Below are 24,869 nucleotides of genomic sequence, written 5' to 3' on the forward strand. Positions count from 1 at the left end.
GGAGCATCTGTGCAGCCCCAGCCCCAACCCGCGGAGGGCAGGGCTTTCGGCAGAGACCTCCTTATATAGGAAACGCTCTACTGAGGAGGCTTCTAAGGACTGCACAGGCACTGCCTCTGAGCCTTCTCTGTGGAACTCTCTCTACAGCAGCAGCGTCATATTCTAGAAGGCGACAGAAACGGCAGGGGGAAGGGGGGCTAAAATAGCTATATTGTCACAATGCTAGAGGCAGAGGCTGTGTTTTGAGGAATGCTGTGTGGCTCTTTTACTCTTGCCTCATCGGGCCAGGGAAAGCCTCTCTCAGCAGGCAGCTTGGACCGGTGAGCGCCCAGGACGGAGCAAAGCTGACCTCTGGGACTGCAGCAGGGGCTGTGGCCTGCGTGTGAAGGGAGGGAAGGCCGAGCCCCCCCACTCCCCGCCCCCCAGAAGGCCTGGGCAGTGGGCAGGAGCCCCACGGATGGTGTGGGGCCCTCTCCGCTGCAGTGACTTTTCACCGTGCCTGAACGGTCAGCCAGGAGAGGAGAGAGGCCTCCGCGCTAACATTTCCTAAAAGGAAATTCACAAATCTGAGTAGGAGTACATTTGTCTCCCGGAGTCTTAGGAGACAAATCGTGCTGCCCCTTATTCTAGTGGAAGCTCCCCCGTTTCCTTTGGGGGGGGCACACTGTCCTCACCCCATGTGTGTGGCTGGGGCTGATCCTTCCCTGTCTGCAGGACCAGGTCCGTGGCCCTGTGTGGCACACCCTCTCCCCAGGATGCAACCCCAGGACTTCCTGCTGTGGGGCTGGCATCTCACTTTCATATGAGGGCTGGCCTGGAGATGATACCAACCCAGAGGAAAGCAGGACCAAGAGATGGAAAGACAGGGGAGCCTGAGGTCGCTCAGTCGGTTAAGTGTCCCGACCGGCCTCAGGTCATGATCTCACAGTTCATGGGTTCCAGCCCCACATTGGGCTCTGTGCTGACAGCTCAGAGCCTGAAGCCTGCTTTGGATTCTCTCTCTCTCTCTCTCTCTCTGCCCCTCCCCCACTCACTGCTCTGTGTCTTTCTCTCTCAAAAATTAAAATTAAAAAAAAAAAAGAGAGATGGAAAGACAGATCCCTGGCTACCTTACTTGGGGGCCTGCACTCCCCAGCGCCTGCAGCTAAAGCCACCCAGTGGCCTGGGTCAGCATCCTGCCACTCACAACTGTGGGTCCCAACTGACAACCTGGGTGACATTAGGAACTGAAGACGTGGTCCACTAGTGCGGTTTTTAAGCAGTTTTGTGGGGGCTGTTTTGTTTTTTCGTTTTTGTTTCTTTAAAAGGCTATAAGCACTGGCTGAAGCCCTCCAGAACTTTAGGTTCTGAAGCTTCTGGGTCCCTCTGGGCTCATTCAAGACCCACAGTAGAACACCCCCACCCCCCCCCCGGAGTAACATCTGACAGCTCCTTAGCTTACTGGCATCGACTACTAACAGGGACTTAAACATGATCTGTTAGGGCGTTCTGGCTGACTTCTGCTTATATGCAGGAGTGCTGTTTGTTGGGAACGTGGAAGAGACACAAGGAAGAATTACCTGTATTAAAAGTAGCTCTTGCGATCGATTGGTTTATTGCAGGAGGTGAGGAGCTGAGAGGCCTAACACAGGTTTGTGCGGCTCCGGGCCACCACACTAGCCTGCCCTTTGGTCCTTCCTGTCCCCACGGAGGCCCCTACGAATCTCCTCCCCTCAGGGCGTCCCCTCCTGCAGCCCCCATTTCGTGTGCCTCCACCCCTCCTCCTTCCCCTGCGTGCCACCCCCCAGTACAAGTGACAGGCGTTGTGCAAGTGCCCGTGGTTTAGAACAGAAGCATCTTCAAAATTCATCATCTGAGAGCGAATATTTGGATCGAGAGCCGGCTGGGTCCCCTGCAGCGTGCATCCTTATCCACTTGTGAACCCACGTCTGGAGTGTGACCGGGGAGGGCTCTGCTCGTCCATGTCACCCAGCACTTGGAGCATGTACGTGCCGATGTAGATGAGCAACTGTCCGGTCACCTGGGTGGCGTGGGACAGGACCCGCAGCAGGCTCCTGCAACAAAGGGGACGGGGCACAGGTCAGGCTTGGAGCTCTGGGCCAGCGAGGGGCAGACAGTGCGGGAATCCTTCACCTCCCCCCAAACATCCGCTCAGAGCAGGCACCGCTCACTGAAGGAGCCACCCCCCAGCCCGCCAGGGCCTGCTACAGTGCACATGCTGATGCACGAGGCCGAAGACCACCTTCCTTCTAGCCGCTTCCAAACGTGGCCTGTTGTTCAGGAACTAGGAAGCCCTGAGTAGGCTGACGGTGCTCTGGAGAGCACACAGTGAGTCCTGTCCTCTGGCAGCTTGCTTACTCTGGCCACCGTGGGTGTTGGGGCTTGTTACTAAAATCAGGCAAGTCAGGTGTGAAAGGAGAAGCTGAAGGAGACTGATCCTGTGACCCAGTTTACTTAGGGTGGCCGGGACATCCCATCTCGGCCCTGCTGTGGCCTCTACGCCTCAGGGCTGAGGCTGGCATTCCTGTTATTTCAGACTAAAAAAGTGGCTTTGACTCAAATTCTTACTCTCTACCGAGTCCAGAGTTAAAGGATTTCATTCCAGTTTTAAAGACCTATCATGTCACAAGGCCTGGGGGTCAGTTGTGCTGGTCGGGAGAGCCCCCTGGCCCTGGGATCCCACAACAGGACCCTGGTGTGAGGCCTTTGATGTGGGGACTTTGGTGACTTCTGTGGCTGCTTGTGGTGCCATCAGATGTCAGATGGTAAGAATTAGTGACAAGAAGGCCGAATTTGCCTCTTAAAGATTTTGTTGAGGTGGGATTTTAGGTGAGGTTTACTTTCTTCATTATACTTTTCCAAGTTGTTAGAACTCTCCTGTCTCATTTTAAAAAACCAATCAATCAAGCTATTTTCTCCCATCTCAGCCAAAAGAGGAAGCTCCCCCGGGGGGTCAGGTGTTGAGATTTCAACACGGGCCCAGTGACAATTGTCTATGAGTTGGCCATTAATGGTTCTGAGAGGGAAATGGAAGCCATTGAGAAGCCACTGCCTGAGCTCCCTCTGTGCCAGGGCCTGGGGCCCCATCAGAGGAGGCCAATCTCATTTCCAAAGCATTTCCTTCCAAAGCTGCTGTCAGCCGCTGCAACCTTTTTAGACCTTCTGTCTCTCCCCCCTCCATCCATCCCTCCACAGGAAGTGGTTATTTAGAGGATCAATACGAATTTACTAGAGGACAGAAGTAGGTGTGTTTAGAGCCTATGCAATCAAAGCACTTAGGAGCAACCTTCTCTTTTAAAAGATGATGAAACAAAGTCTCAGAGACATTAAGCAACCTGTTGAAGGTCACACAGATGGCTGCTCAGAGGCAAAGGGCAGGTGTCCAGCCTGGTTGCAACCACAGAGTATTCCTGGTGAACATACAGAATTTGTTCAGAAAGGTGCGGGTATGGATCGGGGATCTGTCTTGCACAGGCTCCCGGATCTGCCAGACTGGCCTCAGCCTGTGGGGCGACAGTGCCCTTGCCAGGGCATGTGGGTATGTGGAAAAGGCACAGGCCCATGCCACCTTGCTGCTAGGTTCAAGTTAGCAGTAATACAGAAGATACCAAAGAGCATTCCTCCGGGGTTCATGGCTACTCTGTGCAAACCGGGTCAGAATCGCCATGGCTCCGTTTTAGCTGCTATTGCTTAGAAAAAAGATTTTAAAGTGCACAGCCCTAGTTTTTAAAAGAAATTTGGTTCCTTTCCATATTTATTATCTAGTTTTTGATTCCACTTAGTATCTAATGGTCCCTGAAGAAAAAAATGTATATACACCTTGGCTCAAGACTCTCTGTTTTCTGACCTAAGTCTGGGTGTAAGAGGAAAAGTACCGTATGACATCGTGAATTAGTGAACGCCAGCAGCTACCAGGCAGGTCAGGGCCCCCGGGGGCCTGGGCTTGGCAGTGCAAAGCAGCAGGCCGGGGATGGCCCAGGCGCAGTTTCCAGAACCCAGTCGACCCCCATGTCTGTTACCTCAGCAGGGCTTTGACTCCCGTACACCGGATGTCGTAGGACACCGAATACATCTCATACATGGTGGCCTTCACGTTGAGGCAGCCAATGACATCCTTGGGATTCAGCTTGTACAAGTCGAAGGTGACTCTTGCTATTCCTGATTTCTTTGGCTGCTGGCGGGCTGGGACGTGGTTACCACCCTAGAACCACGGAGGGAGGAAGAGACTTAAGGAGCATCTCCGGCTATGACGTGCAAATTGTGTAATTCTGGGTTTTTGCTAGTTTTGACTCTTGGTTTAAAATCTGCTGGTGACTGAGCTGCTAATTACCTAAGGCATGGTTTCAGCCCATCCATGTGTTCATACTGCTATCACGTCCAAACCCATTAGAAAGTATCCTTCCCTAAGCTACTTTCAGTTCAGTGACGTGGGATGAGTGCAGTGTGGCTCCGGGGCTGGACTGTAGGGGTTCAGGAGATGGTTGTGTTTGGTGGACACGGGCAGTCTCAGGACTGTAGCACCGTTGGCTTAAAGAGGAGCAGGGAGCACTATTTCCACTTTACAAGAGGCTGCCGGGAAGAAAGTTTCAGAATCAAGTGGCTGAAGAAAGGGGCAGGGTGAGAACTTCCCAGGGCTTCCTGTGTTTTCTAGTCACCACCCTGGATGGAAACAGACCTCCTGGGGACATGGGTTACAATCGCCCCTCTAGGTCCTCCTGAAACATCAGTAGAGCCTTTAGGTCAGGGGAGAAAGCCAGAGACCTCTGTCAATCCCCAGGTTTATAAAGAGCACGGTAGCGTCCTCCCCATAGAAAGCTTTGCAGAGAGCAAGAAGAGAAAGAAGCCATGCCAAGGTACAAATGCCAGCCCAGGGGCGACTCTCCCTACAGGCTTGCTTCACACACAGATCTTGTAGTATTCAAATTTACACAATCAGTACAGTTACTACGTCTCCGGAACCTTTGGGGTTGGGGGCAGTTGAGGCTATAAATGTTAAATTCATCAATGCCAATAATCAACTATATGTGAAGTTAAAACATAAATTCCCCTAAAAGTGTCCAAATGCTTCTTGGTGGAGCCACCCTTCTCTCCTCCCACACAGACAGGAGATATTGACGGTAAAACCCACTGTTTAACGCACAAGAGTTTCTGCTGCCCCTTTAGGGGGTGCTGTCCAGCAGTTAGGAAACATCATTTTTAAATATTAAGATTACAGAGGCGCCTGGGTGGCTCAGTCGGTTGGGCATCCAACTCTTGATTTCAGCTCAGGTCATGATCCCAGGGCCGTGGGATCGAGCCCCTGCATCAGGCTCTGCATTGAGTGTGGAACCTGCTTAAGATTCTCTCTCTCCCTTTGCCCCTCCCCTGCTCATGCACTGGCTCTCTCTCTAATAAAAAATAATAATAAAAGTAAAAATTAAGATTACAGAATAAAAAGGGGGAATTTTACCTGTAATCCTCCCACTGTTCTTTCTCACCACCTTGTACTCCTTTCTGACATATGGAAGCTTTTATCTTATTCCCCCTAAATGTCTTCCTTAAGTCTGGTCTTAAATCAAAACCCAGCCCTCACAAAGCTAATCTGCTGGTGACCTGGATTTCTCTAACTCGCTGGCTCAAGAAGAAGAAATGATTGCCCCCCTGCCTCACCCTGAAAGGGCTCCAGGGTGCTGCTTCCTCACAGGCCTCAGAGGCACTCAGACTGAAGATGCAGGGGGTCCTCTGGTGACTAGTTCTTGGCTGGATGTTCTCATCCGAGTCAAACAAAATTGGCCTCAAACTTAGTGGTTTGAAATAACAGAGACTTAGACCCTTACATTCTGGAGGTTGGCAGTTCACAACGAGCCACCAAGTATGGTTCCTTCCGGAGGCTGCCGGGAACACATGGCCCCCTCACCTTCTCCAGCTTCTGGAGGAGCCCTCATTCCTCAGCTTCTCACATCTCCCCTCCTCTTTCTCTGCTTCTGGCCTTCACTCTGACCCTCCTCTCCCTCTGTGAAGACCCCAGGATGATACCGGTCCCTGGGTTATCTGGGACCGTCTCCCTGGCTCAAGATCCCTAACTTAATCATACCTGCTAGGTCCATTTGCTAAGTAACTCCTCCCTGGACTCCAGGGATTAGGATGTGGACCTCTTTGGGGGGCTATTATACTGCCCAAAACATATTTCTCAAACAAAAAGTTGTCCAGCTCAAGATTGCCTTTTAAAAGATTTGTCTAATGGAGCCTGGGTGGCTCGGTTGGTTGAGCAACTTGACTCTCGATTTCAGGTCAGGTCATGATCTCACGGTCATGAGATTGAGCCCTGCATCAGGCTCCTCACTGAACACAGATCTTACTTAAGATTCAATCTCTTTCCTTCTGCCCTTCCCCCACTCTTGCTTGCTCTCTCTCAAAAAAAAAAAAAAAGCTAAAATTAAAGTAAATAAATAAATAAATAAATAAATAAATGATTTGTCTAATTCACCGCATGCTCTTCTAATCTACTGGCATGATCTCCTCACCTGCTTCAGAGATACTATGTTTTAAATTTTATGTTTTTTATAATTGGTCTATAGTCTTTTTTCCAGTTGGAAAAATGATGAAATATTTGATACGGATATTAGTACACATACTGATCTGTATGTATCATGGGTAGATGATGGGTATACTCACCACTCCAGATAAAATGTTGGCAACCTGTTATCACCCATATGCCTCTCCCCAGTTATATTCTTCCACCTCCCTTCAAGAGGAGACCATCTAAGTTGTGAATCACTCCCTTACTTTTATTTTTAGCACACATGAGTCTCAAACATCATATTGCTAATTTTGTACATTTTCGGATTATCTATAATTGGTTAAATGTGGAGATTCCCAAAATGTACGTTGGAGACACCTGAGGTCCAGAGACCCTTTCAGGGGGCTGAGAGATCAAAACTATTTTCATAATAAACACCAAGGTGAAATTTGCCTTTTTTGTTCTCCTTCTCTCATGAGCGGAGGAATTTTCTACTACCCAGCTGAGAAACCTGCGTCACTCAATGAAATCAACATTTTCTAAAGAACTGATGCATGAGGTTATAAAATCATCCCTGGGAAAACGATCCAGCCAAAGCACAAGATAAACCAATGATTCCAATGAAACAGGAAACTTCACTGGTATGCCCTCAGATTCCACACTGCAGCAGCCTTTAGGAAAAGACCACTTAATGGATTTTGGTGTCATATCAAAGAAGAATATCCTCAATGACCTGAAAAGACTATTAAAATGCTCTCCCTTTTCTAACTACATATCTGTGGGAGGTCCCATTTTCTTCCCAAAACAATGTATTACAACAGATTGAATATAGAAGCAGATATGAAAATGTAGCCATCTTCTACTATTTGGTTAGGCATTAAAAAGATTTGCAAAAATGTAAAAAGATGTCACTTATTAAATATTTTTGTTTTGGAAAATAGTTATTTTTTTATAAAAATATATAATCTAAGTTAATCAGTACTGGGTTATTATTTTTAGTAATTTAATTTTCAACATTACATTTAATTAAATTTAATTTTAAAATTAAAATTAATTTTAATTTAAAATATGTATTTACAATTTTCTCAGCTTTAATTTCAAATATAAGTAATATCTATATAACTTATAGTTTCTTAAAAATTTTTTTTAAATGTTTATTTAGTTTTGAGAGAGAGAGAGAGGGAGAGAGAGAGAGAGAGGGAAACAGTGTGAGTGGGGGAGGGACAGAGAAAGAGGGACACACAGAATCTGAAGCAGGCTCCAGGCTCTGAGTTGTCAGCACAGAGCCCGATGTGGGGCTCAAACTCACGAGCCATGAGATCATGACCTGAGCCAAAGTCAGACTTAACAAACTGAGCCACCCAGGCACCCCTATAGCTTATAGTTTCTTAACTTTGGCACTTTGGCATTTGGGGCCAGATAACTCTTTGTCACAGGGGCCGTCCTGTGCCTTGTAGAATAGTTCATAGTATCCTGATCTCCACCCACTAGATGCCACCAGTACCCCTTTCATCCCAGTTGTGGCAACCAAAAATGTCTTCAGACAAGGGGTAAGATCGCTCCCAGCTGAGAACCTCTGATTGATGGATATCTATAGACTCCACTGAAATCCACATAAACAAAAGCTATTTGGGGTCCTCATTAATTTTTAGGAGTGTAAAGGGGTCCTGAGGTCAAAAAGTTTGAAGATTACTTGCTTAATGGGTTATCCTGTGATGTTTTCACTCAACAGAGTTGATGAGATTTATTCATATAGATCCCTGTAGCTGTACTTCATGCATTTTCACAGCCGAAGCATATTCCATTCAATGGATAGTCACCTGTGTATTTATTTACATGTATTTATGTAGAAGCACATGGCTGGGTGTCTGTGTGCTGACTGTACATCTAGGAGAGGGCTTGTCAGGTCATAGGTGGTGCTTCAATTCTATGGGATAAAGGTAAACTGTTTTAAACAGCTGCTGGTGAGAGTGTAAGAGAGTTCATTGCTCCATATCTTAAAAAATGGAAAAAATGGAAAACCCTAATAATACCAAATTTAATTGTGTAAAAGAGTATCTTATTGTGGTTTTAACTTACGTTTTCCTAATCACCAGTGAGGTTGAAAATTTTTTACTATGTTCTACTGTCCATTCTTCAGATACCAGTTCATGTTTTTTTGCCCATTTTCCATTAGAGTGTCCATTGTTTCCATAATTGATTTCTGTGAGTTCCCCAAATTTATCAAATACTAATCTTTTGTTGGGTTATGTTGAAAACACCTTCTGCTCACTTGTGGCTTATTATTTTACATACTTTATTGTATCGTTTGATGAACAAAATTCTTAATGGAGTTGTAATTGTCATTTAAAAAATGGTTTATGCAGGGGTGCCTGGCTGGCTCAGTCAGCATGTGACCCTGGATCTCAGGGTCTTGAGTTCCAGCCCCACGTTGGGTGCAGAGCCTACTAAAAGGAAAAAAACAACAACAGCTAAAAAATGGTTTATGTACAGCCTTGTTTAAAACAACAGCAACAACAAAAACATTACACCCTAAGGATGTCAAACATATATTAGACCTTCTCAGTCATGTCTCCAGCTTCCTTTGTGTTTTCTACCTCTACCTTCTTGTGCTACATGATGGGAACCTTCTTGAGACAGATCTTCCAGGTTTTTTCTTATTATCTTCAGTGATGCCTGTCTCTGTTTAATTGTTGTGTTTTTCGCTTCCAGAAATTCTATTTGGTTCTTCCAAGTCTACCTTGTCCTTTTGATTACCTCTCATCCCTTCTTAGTTTTGATTACTCTTTGAACATTTTAAATACACTTATTTTATACTCTGTATCCAATGATTCCAACATCTGAGGTCTTTGGAGGCCTGACTTTATTATTTCTGCTTACTCTCACTTATAGTGCTTTAAGTCCTTACGTTTTGTGATTTGATTCATTCTGAACCTATTTCTCCTGCTGGTTATGTGGGGGCACGGTCAACCCTGGGTCACTGGGGCTGGAGGGAGGGACCAGGTGAGCAAAAACTCAATGAATAAACTCCTTCCACTGATGCCTCCCTTCCTGGGGCTCTGGAAACTAAAAGCTCTCTTGGGTATTTTTGGAATCAGCAGTCCCTAAAACCTCATGAGGGCAGCTGGTGGCCACAGATTCTTGGGAGAGACCTTTAAGATTCTTCTGCTTTATGTGGGCATCTAAAATCTGGCCCCTTACCTTGTGTCAGCCCAAGACTTTGTCTCCTGTCCTGCCAGCACCTGTCAAAACTGCAGCCCAAAGTCACTGAAGTCAGTGGATGGCCATGAGTGAGGTGCTCAGGGGTAAGACATCACTTCTCTAGACTCTGGCTCCCATAAAAGTTTTGGCCTCTGAAGATTTTCCTTTCTGGGAGGTCAGTTAGGCATATAAAATACGTATTAAAATTTTGCTTTACTTTTTTAGGTGTTTTATAGTGGGAAGGTTTTCCAAGATATGTATATAATCTGTAGTTTTCCCGGACATAGAAGTCTTTATTCCATCTCTTTACCTTTCCTCTTTTTTGGTTTGTTTTCTATTTTATTTTATTTTATTTTATTTTATTTTATTTTATTTATTTTTAATGTCTATTTATTTATTTTTGAGAGAGAGTGCAAGCAGGGAGGGAGAGAGAGAACCCCAAAGCAGGGTCCACACTGGCAGCGCAGAGCCCAATGTGGGGCTCAATCCCACGAACCAAGAGATCATGACCTGAGCTGCATGCTCTACTGACTGAGCCAGCCAGGCATCCCTCTGTTTACCTTTCTAAATCACTGTACATTCATACACACACACGTACCTAATTTCACTGGCTGTGTTAGCTTGCTGGCTTCCTGAGGACAGAGACAGTGAATGGTCACCAGGTCAATCTGTGTGCTTTAAAAGGACCCATAGCTACTTACTGGCTTAAACCTGTTTCCCAGAACTGCTTGCTTTAAATCCTATAGCCCAGGTTCACTAAGATGCTAAGTTCCCTAGAAACACATTTAAGAATCCTGTTGAGGGTAGCAGATCCAATTATTAGGTGAATATGAAGTTCATATTCAGAAAGAGGACAAGTCAACACCAAAGTAGGGAATGCACTTTTGTGGGTAAAAAAGTCTGCCCGGTAGCTGTTTGGACAAGTGTTTTTGCTTACCGGTGTCCACCTCTGCCCTTTCTCCAAGATCATGAAATGTGTGTTGTCTCCTAAGGTCTGAAAGAACTCTTCCGTATCCACCACGGTTCCGTCTTCCTCCAGCACCAAAGTGACCAGTCCGCTGGTGATAACTAAGGCATCCAGGGTCTAGATTGACAACACATCAGAGACATGGAATAAAGGAAGAGATTCCATTTTGACCACTCAAAGCCATTGACTAAGTTATAGATTCAGAAGTGATCTGATTTTGCTAAAACTTTAATGATAAAGATCTACCTTCATTGGCATCTCGGACTCAGTCTTGGCTTGGAAAAAGAAAAGATTTTTAATGGACCAATCTTCTTCAGAGATTTCAAGGACATGAGACAAATGAAGACACCGAATCAAATTTAGAGTTTCTATAATTACTCACTTATTTTGCCAAATAAAATGAAGAATGCAACAGAATGATATTTAAAGAGCCTTAGGCTCACATCACATATCTGACCCTCTCTTGCTTCAGGGTCTGCATGTTGGATGTTCATTTCTTTTTTCCACAGGTGTCTCTGTCTGGGTTATGCTTCCATAACCTGACTCCACAGACTCCAGAGAGTCTGTGATTCTTCCTTATTTGGTGATCTAGGACACTGTTTTAGATTAAGGACTATTTTTCTCCGGGCTTTATAACCAAAAACAGATTTCCAAAGGCTGCTGCTTCCCTGTATTCTCCCTTGTCAAAGAAGAAAGGCTGTATTATCAATTGATGACTGTTTTTAAGGCTTTTGTGTCTGTAGCTAAATCTTTTATGGTACAGAGATGTAATAATGTTCCCTTTCATTCTTTTCTTCTCCCCTCAGACTCTCCAAGGCCATGACAGTGGCATTTCTGTCTCTGCCCTGGCTTAGTATCTAAGCCCATAGCCCTGCATGCGGTCAGGGGCCCTCCTGTGAGGGATGGGAAAGCCCCGGGGTTCCTGGCACCTTGCTAAGAAGCTCCTTCAGACTGTTGGCCATCACCCCTCGCCGGCTGCTTCTGTCATGGTTGGAGACCCGGAAAGGGCGAGCTGAGTGCATGAGGGGGGTTAGCAGGACTTTCTTGGTCTGTGATCCCATAAATGTCAGGGGCCTGGAAATGGAGGAGAAAAGTAAAAAATATCTTTGACATTATCTTCAAAAAAGGAATCTTCAAAGAGGGGTTTGAAGTATACAAATTAAAACAGTTTTCATATTTGCATCTGAAAGAAAGAAAATTGGGGATCATTGAAAATCCTGATATCCAAGAAACAAATAACACAAACAATTAAAAACCACAGCCATCATTATGCCCATTTTACTAGAACATTCAAAGTCCTTGTAGTAAATATGTGAGAAAGAAGTGGTAAGAGCATCAAACTCAAAAAAGAAATAAGAATTCGATTTTGCAAACATGAGTTTTATAGCTGAAAAGTCTTTTTTTTTTTTTTGCCTAACGTTTATTTTTGAGAGAGAGCGACAGAGCACAAGCAGGGGAGGGGCAGAGAGAGAGGGAGACACAGAATCTGAATCAGGCTCCAGGCTCTGAGCTGTCAGCACAGAGCCTGACTCGGGGCTCAAACTCACAAACTGTGAGATCATGACCTGAGCTGAAGTCGGACGTTTAACCGACTGAGCCACTCAGGCACCCCTATTGCTGAAAAGTCTTAAGAGGTTATGAATTAGCCAAGTAGTTAAATAATTAGGTACACACACAAAAGTTACATATTGTAAAACTAAGCCAGGAATCGAAAATCCATATAGTGGTCACTAGAGCAATAAACTAACATTTAGAAATTAACTTAGAAAAGATGAGGAACAACAGAACACTATAATAATTGTTGTTGGAATAATGAGAAGGAAAGGAACTTTGGGCCATATGTCACATGACACTTTGGAGTAAATTCCACATTTAACAAAGAATTAATTTAAAGTTTCACTATTAAAAAAACTAACACAGGGGCTCTTGGGTGGCTCAGTTGGTTGAGCATCCAACTTCGGCTCAGGTCATGATCTCACAGTTCATGAGTTAGAGCCCTGCGTCAGGCTCTGTGCTGACAGCTCAGAGCCTGGAGCCTGCTTCCAATTCTGTGTCTCCCTCTCTCTCTGCCCCTCCCTCATTTGCGCTCTGTCTCTGTCAAAAATAAACATAAAAAAATTATTAAAAAATAAAATAAACTGACACAGAGAGGGAAAATAACAAACAAAACCAAATCAAGATAATTTTCTGAGGGAAAAAACCTCCAACCTTTGGTTGTCAAATTATACATACATACATATTATATATACATATATGTATATGTACATGTATATATATGTATATTATATACATATGTATATTATATATGTATACATATAATATATACATATTCTATACATATAATACATATACAAATACATATAATATACATATAATATACATGTATATAATATGTATGTATGTAAATATTTATTATACATTTATGTATATATATAAAATGGGGGATAAATGAGAAGCTTACTGCTTTAGTAGTTATTTAACACTTTTTTAAGATTTCATTTTTTTAATTATTTTTTTAAATGTTTATTTATTTTTGAAAAAGACAGAGTGTGAGTGGGGGAGGGACAGAGAGAAAGGGAGACAGAATCTGGAGCAGCCTCCAAGCTCTGAGCAAGCTGTCAGCACAGAGCCTGACATGGGGCTCGAACCCACAAACTGTGAGATCATGACCTGAGCCGAAGTCGGACTCGTAACTGACTGAGCCACCCAGGCGCCCCATGGAGCATATGAGGCTTTTGATGACAATTAAAGAAATGCAAAACCACCTTTGACACACCAGTGCATGCTTTCAAACACACATGCAAGAAGTGATTTAAAAATAACTCCAGGGGCGCCTGGGTGGCACAGTCGGTTAAGCGTCCGACTTCAGCCAGGTCACGATCTCGCGGTCCGTGAGTTCGAGCCCCGCGTCGGGCTCTGGGCTGATGGCTCGGAGCCTGGAGCCTGTTTCCGATTCTGTGTCTCCCTCTCTCTCTGCCCCTCCCCCGTTCATGCTCTGTCTCTCTCTGTCCCAAAAATAAATAAAAAACGTTGAAAAAAAAATTAAAAAAAAAAAAATAACTCCAATAAGGGGCAACAGATGTGCCTTGCTGGTGGCACTAGGAGCTGGTTCAGTCTCTTTGGAGAACAGTCTAGAAATGCGTAGTTTTCACCCAGGACGGTGGGCTTTTTAAATTTAGGGATATACCCGCAAAGAAATTATTGGAAAGAATATCAACATAAGTTATCAATAGTTCACGTGGCTCTTGCTTCATGTCAGGTGCTGTGAGAAGTGACACATGACCTCACTTAATCTCCCCCAGGCCCCGAGGGATGAGAGCCTACAGCTGCACTGGCCCCACACCTAAACAGTATCCTACCTACTGCAGGCACTCAAGTCGTTGTTGACGATCTGGACAAATACTTGTAGAGTGACATTCAGAAGAATGAAACGAAGGGCCTTATTTTTAGGACAATCTTACAGAAGATACAAAGTGAGGACATCACTGATTTCTGACACATAAAATGGACCGTCTAGATTAACCCCATGAAGGCTAAAATTGTAGGGGCTTTTATACTATCACCTAGGATTTAGCACTTTATTTTATACATATCCAAACACACATACCTACACACAGTCACACACATCCACACATACATATTGCCATTTATTTATCTAAGCTTTATTTTCCCAACTAGATTGGAATGTCCTTCAGGGAAAAAGCTTCTTTGTTGTATCTCCCATAATGCCTAGATTAGTGCTAGGCAAATAGGTTTTCAATAGTATGTGTTCTAACTTGAAGTTCTACAAATGGACATAAGTGAAAATTCAATGATCTAGCAAGTAATTTTCTATATGAGAAACTGATAGTGTAGTAATGAACCGGCTCTCAAAAACCATCAGGTTAAGTTCATGCTCATAGCATGACCAGCCAGTTTCAGTGAGTATCTACATATTATCCTTGGCAAAAAAAAAAAAAAAAAAAAAAAAAAAAAAAAAGGGGGCATTCTAGGAATCAGACCCAGATTGTTAGTTAGCACAGGTTTGGTCTGAAGTGTATTCAGCTAGCATCATATTAGTGTTTCCTAACTGCTTGCATCCAAGCACTTGCTATGGCCAGCTTATGCTAACTTTTTATACATACTAACTAATTATCATCACAACTTTACAAGGAAAGTATTACCCCATTTCCCAGATGGGAAAACCGAGGCTCAGAGTGGTTTCTCAAGGTCACTCAGTTAACAAGGAAACGAAGTAGGACATAATTATCTCTGGACTTCTAACCTCAAGCAATAAACATCACTTAATCATCAGTCTGGGGCTGCTCTGGTTGAAAGGACCACAGTGGTCTCGGTGAACACCGACAGCTCCTTTCCCATCTAGGCGGCCAGAGTCACTGCGTTATTTGTTCCTAGTGAGGCAACGGCAAGGGGACTGTGGCAGGTTACTGGCCTCTGATGCAGGCTCCCCATTAGATTGATCAGATGAATCCAAGCCTTGAGCTGACACAGCGGTGGGGCTGGCACACAGCCTCTGAACTTTTGCCCTGATTACAAGGAGTTACACCAGGTTCCTCGGTTACACAACCTGACAGACAAGATGCCCACGTTCTGCTGAGCTGGTGCTACAGAGCCCCCTGCTCACAGTCCTGTCTCTGGTGATCTGGTAGATGGGGCAATGAGGATTTTACCTAAGATGCTTCACACTGAGAATTGGCTTTGTTGGCAACCTAATCATGGCACCTGAAACTTAAACTCGATGGTGAAGTCCGTATGAGGAGGAGAGAGAGACTAGTTCTATTCTATGCCAGACCTGTGCGCATTAGTGCATTACCTAATACCTTGACAAGACAGGCACGTCAGATGAATAAAAGTGAGGCTCAGGAAGTTAAGAAATGGATAAGGTCAGAGTTAGCCAGTGCTAGAACAGGGGTTTGAACCCAGCTCCCACTTTTGCACCACGGTGCCTGCCCTACAAGGTGAAAAGCCTCCTATGATGCAGAGGAACCCCGGACCCTCACCAGCATGAGCCTCTCTTCTCTTCCCCTGCAAAGCAAGAACTCCTTGCCGTTGTCCTCGAGCCCTTCTAGAATCTGTACTCACTGAGGTCAGGGTCTGTCTGTACATTTTTTACTTCCCCACAGCACCTAGCCTGCCATTGGCACGCGATCGATTCACTGAGTAAAAGACAGGCTAGGACAAAAATCTGAGAAATGGGTGAACAAAGTTCATGTGCTGGAATCTTAGGTCCAGGTGCTAGAGGCCAATGACACACCTTGTGGGCATGAACAGCTTTGACCTAGTTAGTTGTGGTCCTGTACCTCCTCATTGGATGCGAACGATCACGCCTCAGTAAGCACCACTGTTCCAGTTACGTACTACAGTTGATTATACAAAGTCCTTATTGTCTTTTAACTTCTGGACTAGATAAGTGTTGGCAGTCATTTCTGGTCCTCTCCCCACGCTGCCCTCAGGACAGCCATCCTCAATAAAAAAAGATACGCACCATATTGTTCTTCTTACCCATTATGTTTCCTTAACCGGGCACTGGGTCATTGTTGGAGAAAAGGCTTACGGAGCACACCTAAAAAAAAAATCCTTGAAGACAAGAAAATTAAAGCCTGCCATTCTAGGAAGAGGATGAGTGATCTGACGTGTCAAATTATACAAGATCCAGGCTATCTTATAGATAATATAAAAAGGAGTTAAATGAAATTTTATGTACATGAAACCTATTTAACAACTATTATAGGAGTATTTTTTTTTTTTTTAGTATTTATTTATTTTTGAGAGACAGAGCATGACGGGGGAGGGACAGAGAGAGAGGAGACACAGAATCTGAAGCAGGCTCCAGGGTCCGAGCTGGCAGCACAGAGCCTGATGCGGGGCTTGAACTCACAAACCGCGAGCTCATGAGCTGAGCCGAGGTCAGACGCTTAACGACTGAGCCGAGCGAGGTCAGACGCTTAACGACTGAGCCACCCAGGCGCCCCCAGGAATATTTACTTTGCTCCAGCTAAAGGAGCAGCAAAGCAACTAGCTAGCTAAATGAAGAAAGCAAGATATTGATCCAACCCACTCCTGGTCCTCTTAATAGGATATTTTATGTCACTGGCTATTAGTGCAAGATCTAAAATGTCTTGTTCTTCTCCCCTCAATATTTTAATATATCAAAGTTGAGACAGGAGCTCGGAGAAGCCTTAGACAGCACACACTGGTCACCCTCCCATCCTGGGAAAGTGCAGACAACCATATAAGCAGGAAGGAAATAGCTCACTAAAAGGAAAAGAAAAACCAGGAAACAGGTTGTTCAAGGAAACAGATTGTTTCGGGGAAACCGAGACAAAAAGAGTAGTCAGGCTTCACAGAATATTCTTAAAAACTGTGAAGAGGCATATCTCCCAGAAGTGAGGGAAACAGAGAAGCCTTTGTATTTTTCCCCAAGTGAATGGAGAAGTCTCGACTTAGCAAAGTGTAGCAAATAAAGCAACAGGCTACAGACTGACAGCAGAGGTGAACTTCACTCCAGTAAAAGGAAGCTAGCCTCCATGAGTCATAAACAAGCATGTTTTTATGCCACTGTATGGACCGATGTTTATTCCAGAAGTGGAATAAGAAGGAAAAGTGCAGGCCTGGGAACAAAGCCTCCCCCAGAGAGAAATAATTTGGGGTCAGCAGCGATGAGGTGGTTCCATGAGGCCCTGTAAGGTACTGCCCCCGGGGAACATTCAGAGAGAAGGGCCCCTCATTTCCTTGTTAGGTAGAAAGGAGGAACCCACGTGAGAGAACGCACACAAGCAGGTATGACAAGCCAACTGCCCACTACTACCAAAGCCTAGGGACAAGGAACACCTTAAGAAGGGAAGTGGTGATGTCAAATGCAACAATGCAGAGAAACAGACGGGACGGAAAACAGACGGGACCCATCCGGCCTGGCTGGGTCTCAGTGAGTGGTCAGGAGGGTGCAGGGTCTAACCCACTGGCAGAAGCTGGAGAAGCTTCAGCCTCAGTGATGACTCCTCCTTCCCCAGCAGTGCGGGAGCCACGTGACGGGCTACACACATTGGGATGTCTGCCCCACAGCGACGGCGGCTGGCTCACATCTGTGCCTTGACCAGCCTAGAGAAATGCTTGATGTAGTAAGAGTATTTTCAGTATATGACCATGAAGTCTTTGAACACTTGGAAATGTTATTAAAATAACAGTTTAGACCCAGGAAGGAGTAAGCATCAGTAACCTGGGAGATTTACTTGTAGAAAATGCAGTTCCTCGCTTATAACAAAAAGACAGTGGTAAAATGTGTACTGAAATGCCAGCTATACAAAACCTAGAGTTCCTGGTTCAAGGAAAGGAAAGATGTACCAAATGGCAACAAAAACAGCAATTTTGCACACAGTATAATACATATCAGCTCTGTAACAACTTCAAGGTCGGCATGAACATTAGCACGGACAGACACAATGGCTGAGTGGCTTTGCCTATGACAACACACACTGGTATGGACATCCTTGACGTCTGGAGCTCTGCTGAGGGACCTCAGGCAGCTTTCGCCCTGACTAAGGCCTCGAGGGATCACAGATGATTAACAAACTAATGACTAGTTTAAGACTTTAGGATTGCTGACCTTAAAACACGATGTATATGTGGATGAAGTTTTTTCTTTGGCAAAATGCAATCTTCCACTAATAAAAGAGTTAAGTCCGGCTAGTTTAAATTAAGGAACACGGAGGAGGCAGAAGTCCAGCAAGACTGTAACTTACAAACATGGCCTTTACCCTGTCTGTGGCTCACGTGGGTCTTCAGCCTTGACGCGGTTCTAAAGAAGGGCAGGGAAGGACAGGGTTTTCCTTTCAACAAGTAATATGGATCCTTTTTCTTCCAGTTTCGTTTGGAAGCAGGTAGATTCTTGAAAGAACTGCACTGTGCGTCCCTGACAAATAGTCACTCACGTTCAGAGTTTGCCAAGCTCAGAAGGAGTGTGTCTTTGAGTAGACATTTCCTTACGTTTTGACCTGCCCACATTTCACAAGCAAGTCACTTTCATACACACTTGACCCAGTGGAAACCTTACACAGATGCACTTTGGATTTTGGTAACCTGTTATAGGGATCAGGTGGAAGGGCAGGGTCAGCCTTAGTTCTGAAGGCTCTGCCTCCTCCTTCTCCTCCAGGCAATACCAGCCAGGAATCAAGGGTGCCTTCTTAGCAGTCCTTAAATCGGCCTGCCACCTCCTCAGGGTTCACAGAAGTGGCTGAGTGGGTATATTTGCATATTTGAGGGGGAGAAGTGCGGAGGATTGATTCTAAACTGCTAATAATTGTTACCCCCTGGGAGTGGGATTGTGGGGGGCAGGGGGGGGGTTGCGGAGAACAACAAGGAAACCCAGGGCTCACCTTCATGCTGACATGAGTTAGGGAAGATGCAGGAAACAAGTCTGTTTCCCACCTTCCCTGGTTCCTTACTACTTGACTTCATTGTTTTTGTTTTGTTTTTTTTTTTAATTTTTTTTTCAACGTTTTTTTATTTATTTTTGGGACAGAGAGAGACAGAGCATGAATGGGGGAGGGGCAGAGAGAGAGGGAGACACAGAATCGGAAACAGGCTCCAGGCTCCGAGCCATCAGCCCAGAGCCTGACGCGGGGCTCGAACTCACGGACCGCGAGATCGTGACCTGGCTGAAGTCGGACGCTTAACCGACTGCGCCACCCAGGCGCCCCAATTGTTTTTGTTTTTTAAAGTGAAAGCCCAGTGCTGTTCATTCAGACAGACCGCCTTTACATTTTGGAAGCTTTCTTTCTTTCTCTTTCTTTCTTTCTTTCTTTTTAACGTTTATTTATTTTTGAGACAGAGAGAGACAGAGCATGAACGGGGGTGGGTCAGAGAGAGAGGGAGACAGAATCTGAAACAGGCTCCAGGCTCTGTCAGTACAGAGCCCCCACACGGGGCTCAAACTCACAGACTGCTAGATCATGACCTGAGCCAAAGTCTGACGCTTATCCGACTGAGCCACCCAGGCGCCCCTGGAAGCTCTTTTTCTAACTTTGAGGGTTGCGCACGGCAAGTTCAGCTCCATAGATCGCACTAGTTTGTAAAGTGATTCTCCCTCCCCACCTTGCCCCTTCAACCCACCCTGTCCCTCTGCTCTTTGGTACAGATGGGATCACCTCCGAAACCTGCATTTTAAAGAACTCAAAGGGCTTCTCTATCCTTTTTGAAGTACTTTGAAGATCTTTAGAGAAGCACTATCCCTTCCATAAGTCTATACTTGAGAATTACTTCCATGCAATATTTGTAGGATTTTATCAGCAAGGACGGGTTTGGGTACGTCAAGATATGAGGATGAATGACAGCTGGGGGGGGGGGGGGGCGGGGAAGTGTTGCGGTGCCATCAACCCCGCAGCGGGTGGCGAGACCCGGGAAGGGAGCGAAGACTAAGAAGCCTCGGAAGGCACCTGGTCCCTCCCTGGGCAGCGTCGGCGCTCTCAGATGCGGCGAGGAGGGGTAGCGCTTCCCCCCATACATCCCGTTACAAGCCTGGGTGGGCTCATCAAGCAGGGGTCTGGGAGCGTTCAGAGCCCGAGGGGCGCTCTCTGCTCAGCCCACCCTCCCCTTGGAGCCCAGAGCCCGCAGCCCGCGCTCGCCCTTAGGGGTAAGCCTGGCCCATCCCAAAGCCGCCGAGCGTCCCCACCAGCAGCGCCCCAGCTCCGGTCGCGACCCCGAGGTCCCCCTGAAGCCCTGCGCGGGAGCACCGTGGAGGCGTTGCCCGGGTTTCCCAGGACCGGGCCCTCGGTTGCCCCGGCGGCTGCAGCAGCATCAAGAAATTCAGCCACTCCCGCACTCACCACTGTCACCTGTTCCGTCGATGCCCGCTCACCTCGGGAGCGCCACACCTGGCACTTGCGGCCAGCTGGAGGAGGGGGAGGAGAAGCGCGGCCTGCTCGGACTCTGCACCCCCGCGCAGCCGCTGGGCGTGTGGGCTGGGACTGGGGCCTCGGGGCGCTCGGGTTGCTAGGCGCAAGAGGTGCTGGGGGTACGGCGCACGGGGGGACGAGAGACGCAGGGAAATGAGGGACTCACTGGGGTGCCAGGCACAGGGGGATGCAGACCGTTCAGAGCGCAGGGGGGCGGGGGCTCAGGGGGGGATGGGTGGCCGCGGGGCGCAGGCGTGGCCCAGAGCCTGGCTGGCGCTGCACTCGCCTGATGAGGGCTCCGGCGTAGTCCCGGGCGGTCTCCATCGCTAAGGTCCCCCTCCCAGGCTCGGCCTCCGCCGCCCGCGCCCTCCTCTTAAAGCGCCGCCACCAGCCCCGCCCCGGCCGGCCCGCCCCGCGCCGGGCGAGGACCTTGGCTAGGGGCTCACCTCTGCAGAAGGTCGTGGCTGCGCCTCCTGGGAGAGCGCCCGGGTCCGTGCCAGTTCCGGGCCCCTGGAGGGGAAGGGGTTCTCGCAGACCGCTGCAGAGGACGGTCCCCACGACTCTCGAGACCCACCAGCTGCTCCGCGCGTCCCCTAACGGTCGTTGTTAGCCTGTTCGCCTTGCACATTCTGAGAGGTGAGGCAGCCTGGGCGGCGTGGCTGTGGCTGTGAAAAGGCAGATGTGTTGCTTTCAAACCCATGGGGGCCACGGACTGAGGGGCGGGGATGGCGGTGGAATGAGGTGCAGGATGAGTTACCCCCAGGGCCGCACTGGGTTGGGCGCCCGGGATGCAGCCCCCGACCGACATCCCGCTCCAAGCTCAGCAAGCCGGCTGGCAAGGCGAGGAAGTGGCCGCAGACACCTGGACACAGCGCCCTTTAGATTCTCGGGAAGTGGGGCCGGGGAGTTGGCTCCCTTCCTGTTAGGTGCTCCGCGGCTGTTCTGATGGGCATTTGGGGGGCAGTAAGAAGGATGTTTAGAATGCAGGAGTAAACGGACCGTTGGACTTGGTTAACAATCTTTTAGCTATAGGGAAGAGACTTTCTCAGAGTAAGGGAGGCAACAGAAAAACCAAGCCAGGGCTGAGGGAGATTTTGTCGGCCTCCTGCTTGCGCAGATAATCGTACCAGAAGATGCAAGTCGGCTTGTTTGGGACCTCAGAAGAGGGCAGGGGGGCGTGTCAGGAATTCCACGGAGCTCTACCTGCAAAATCAAAGAAGTCTCACGAGCAGGTTAAGGAGTGAAACAGTCCCTCAATTCCAGCCCCTTCAAAGGCAGAAACTTTCTGGGATATAGAGTTCCTAGTACATACTGTCCTGCACATGGTCAAGTGACTGGTTCCAGAAATTGTTAGTAACTGCTGACTGCCCTGTTGTGAGTGGTAGCCTGACCTGTGCCTCCCATCACCTGACTCACCTTGGTTTTAACACATTGCCTAACACATGGCTCCTTCTGTCTGCATCCTTCAATTTAGCTCACAGAAACAAACACACATTTCTTCCCCTTTAGGGGCATGGGGATCAACATACCAACACTCATTTGACTTGCCTGAAGGTGTGTTGAAGCCAAAAACAATTTCCTTCCAGAGTCCTGGACTCCACAGGGCCTTCTGGGAACTCTCCACGCCCAGGCCACAGAGCTGTGTTTTTGGCTCAGTGCCACTGGGGCTGGACAGGGTCTTAAGACTGATCATTAGGGGCGCCAGGGTGGCTCAGTCGGTTAAGCATCCGACTTCGGCTCAGGTCACCATCTCGCGGTCCGGGAGTTCGAGCCCCGCGTCGGGCTCTGTGCTCAGAACCTGGAGCCTGTTTCAGATTCTGCATCTCCCTGTCTCTCTGACCTTCCCCTGTTCATGCTCTGTCTCTCTTTGTCTCAAAAATAAATAAAAACTTTAAGAAAAAAAAATTAAAAAAAAAAAAAGACCGATCATTAGTGGCTCCTTCCACGGATACTCTGCTGTGGCCTGAATGTTTTTGTCCCGCCCCCAAATTCATATATTGAAGTCCTAATACCCAATGTGATAGTATTAGAAGGTGGGACTTGGGGGGGGGGGTACTTCAGCTATGAGGGTGAAGCCCTCAGGAATGGGATTTGTGCCTTCTGAAAGAGGCTCCAGAGAGATCCCTAGGTCCTTATACAGGGGGAGGACACAGCAGGAACCAGGAGGAGAGCTTTTGCCAGAACGCAGCCAGGCGGGCACCCTGAGCTCAGACTTGCAGCGTCCAGAACTGTGAGCAATACATTTCTGTTGTTTATAAGCCATCCATTCTGTGGTATGTTGTTATAGTGGCCCACGTGGGCTAAAACACACCCCTGGTCTGACAGATGAGAAAGGGGGTCCAGGCAAGTCAACTCAATTCTCCTTTTTTTAAAGAAAAATTAATTTATTTACTTTGAGAGACAGAAAGAGAGAGCTGGGGAGGGGCAGAGAGAGAGGGAGAGAGAATCCCAAGCAGGCTCCACACTGTCAGCGCAGAGCCCAGCATGGGGCTTGGTCTCACAAACTGTGAGATAATGACCTGAGCCGAAACCAAGACTCAGATGCTTAACTGACTGAGCCACCCAGGTGCCCCTCAATTCACCTTTTAGAAAGCATTTTATTTTGAAAACTTTCGAATATAAGGACATATAGACAGAACACTACATGAGCACCCCATCGCCTGGATGCAGCCACTGGTAACGTTTTGATACGTTTGCTTGTTATTTATATGTATTATTATTGAACCCCTTCACATAACATTCTTCAGCTTGTGTCTCTGAAGAAGCAAGGACCTTCTCACACATACCACAGTGACATTAGCACTCCTAACAAAATAAAAATGATCTCTTAAGAGCACCTAATACTCAGTCTATAGTCAAGCTCCTGACCATCCCAGTTGAATGACACCTTATATTTAAGGCACTTTGCCGTGCCCAAGATACAAGTGTATTAGACCTGTTCTGGAACAGTGAAGGTCAAGGTCACAGATCTTGACACACCAATAACCAATCATATTTCTACGGTCTAGAGAGGCATCTGGATCCAAAGGCACTTAGTGTGGACTTGTTAATATTTGATGAATGGATGAGGAAATATGTTAGTAGTAATGTGTGAATGCAAATTGCAAAGGGAATAAACGGATGAATTCTTCCTGAAGGGTGTCCAGAAAGGAACACTGGAGCTGAGGCTTGAAGGGTGACAGAGCAAGTGGGGCACGGGGGGCTATTGTGACTATTCTGCCTTACTTGGCATGTCTGGGCTTCTGGGTGGGTGGGTGGGTGGGGGGTTCTAGAAGAGAACGCTCAGGGCAGCCATGCCGGAGTGAATTTGCACAGCTCCGAATGCACAGTGGCCGTCGCCCTGAGTGGGGAACCAGCAGAGGTGACTGCGTGACCTGTTCAGACATAGATTTGAGAAGACCACTCTGGGGTGGCTCAGGAGCCAGACTGGGGCCAGGGGACATGTCAGTGATCCATGTGACATATGTCAGGGGTGAGACCACTGACATTGGCTCTGGGGGTGGGGGCAGGGGCTGCCAGGGAACATTTCACAGGACCTGATGATGAACAAAAAGGAAAGCAGCTGGAGAGACTCCGATATTTTTAGACTGGATGACTGGAGAGGCAGTGATGCCCTTACTGGGAGGAGAAACACAGGAGGGGGAGCAAGGTTGTGGTGGAGATTGAGATTATGCTACAGCTCACAGGCCCGCGGACCATACTGGGCAGAGATGTGGGGTGGACCCACGGCCTGTGGCCCACATTCAGATGGAACTCAGGGAGAGGTCCCGGCTGGCAGCCAAGGCCGGCCGGCTACCATTGCTCCCAAGTGGGAACCTGAGCCATATGAGTGTGGGGGTGTGTAGAGAGGGAGAGGAGGGCAGAGGCATGTTGTGCTCATAAGCATGTGGCAGCCAAGCTCAGGAGCCAACAGAGAAGAAAGTGAGTGACAGGTTGCAGGTGCCGGCTGGTGCCTTTCCAGCACATTTCCAGCCACCAGCTCTGACACAATTAAGCTCCTTTCTCATTCAACACCATTTAACGCATCTTTATTGAGCAACTACTATGTTCCAGTGCAACTAAGATCAGAAATCCCATGTTTTGTGCTGACTTCAACCACTGTTTGTCGAGAGTCCCTATAGAGTCTGTGTGCAGTTCTCCTCAGGGCGACTTCCAGAGTCTGACCTCCCTGGTTCCCTGCAGCTGCCTATGGGGGTCCTTGCAGCCTGGTCTCGCTTCTTCTCCAAGGTGGGGCATCCCCCTTCCTCTCAGAGTCCTGGCCGAGAGCCTGTTCTGGAGCACAGCTTCCTAGCCCGGCCTTACCTCATTCCAA

The 24,869-nt window shown here is 47.3% G+C and overlaps 1 protein-coding gene across 3 annotated transcripts; it reads right to left on the reverse strand.

Annotated features, from left to right (window-relative positions):
* Positions 1-1,564: 1,564 nt before the first annotated feature.
* On the reverse strand, positions 1,565-20,943 carry CIDEA (cell death inducing DFFA like effector a). 3 transcript variants are annotated; one of them, XM_042910817.1, is made up of 5 exons: positions 20,844-20,943; positions 11,597-11,741; positions 10,638-10,784; positions 4,020-4,201; positions 1,565-2,054 (listed from the first exon to the last, which is right to left on the reverse strand). In XM_042910817.1, exons 1-5 carry the CDS (start codon positions 20,879-20,881, stop codon positions 1,907-1,909), a joined length of 660 nt encoding a protein of 219 aa, XP_042766751.1. In that variant the 5' UTR covers positions 20,882-20,943; the 3' UTR covers positions 1,565-1,906. The 3 variants fall into 3 exon arrangements, with proteins under 3 accessions (XP_042766751.1, XP_042766752.1, XP_042766753.1); XM_042910818.1 differs by lacking the exon at positions 20,844-20,943 and adding an exon at positions 20,489-20,691; XM_042910819.1 differs by lacking the exon at positions 20,844-20,943 and adding an exon at positions 16,170-16,242.
* Between the last annotated feature and the right edge of the window lie 3,926 nt (positions 20,944-24,869).

The sequence above is a fragment of the Panthera leo genome, chromosome D3, assembly GCF_018350215.1.
Source record: "Panthera leo isolate Ple1 chromosome D3, P.leo_Ple1_pat1.1, whole genome shotgun sequence".
In the NCBI taxonomy this organism is placed as follows: Eukaryota; Metazoa; Chordata; class Mammalia; order Carnivora; family Felidae; genus Panthera; species Panthera leo.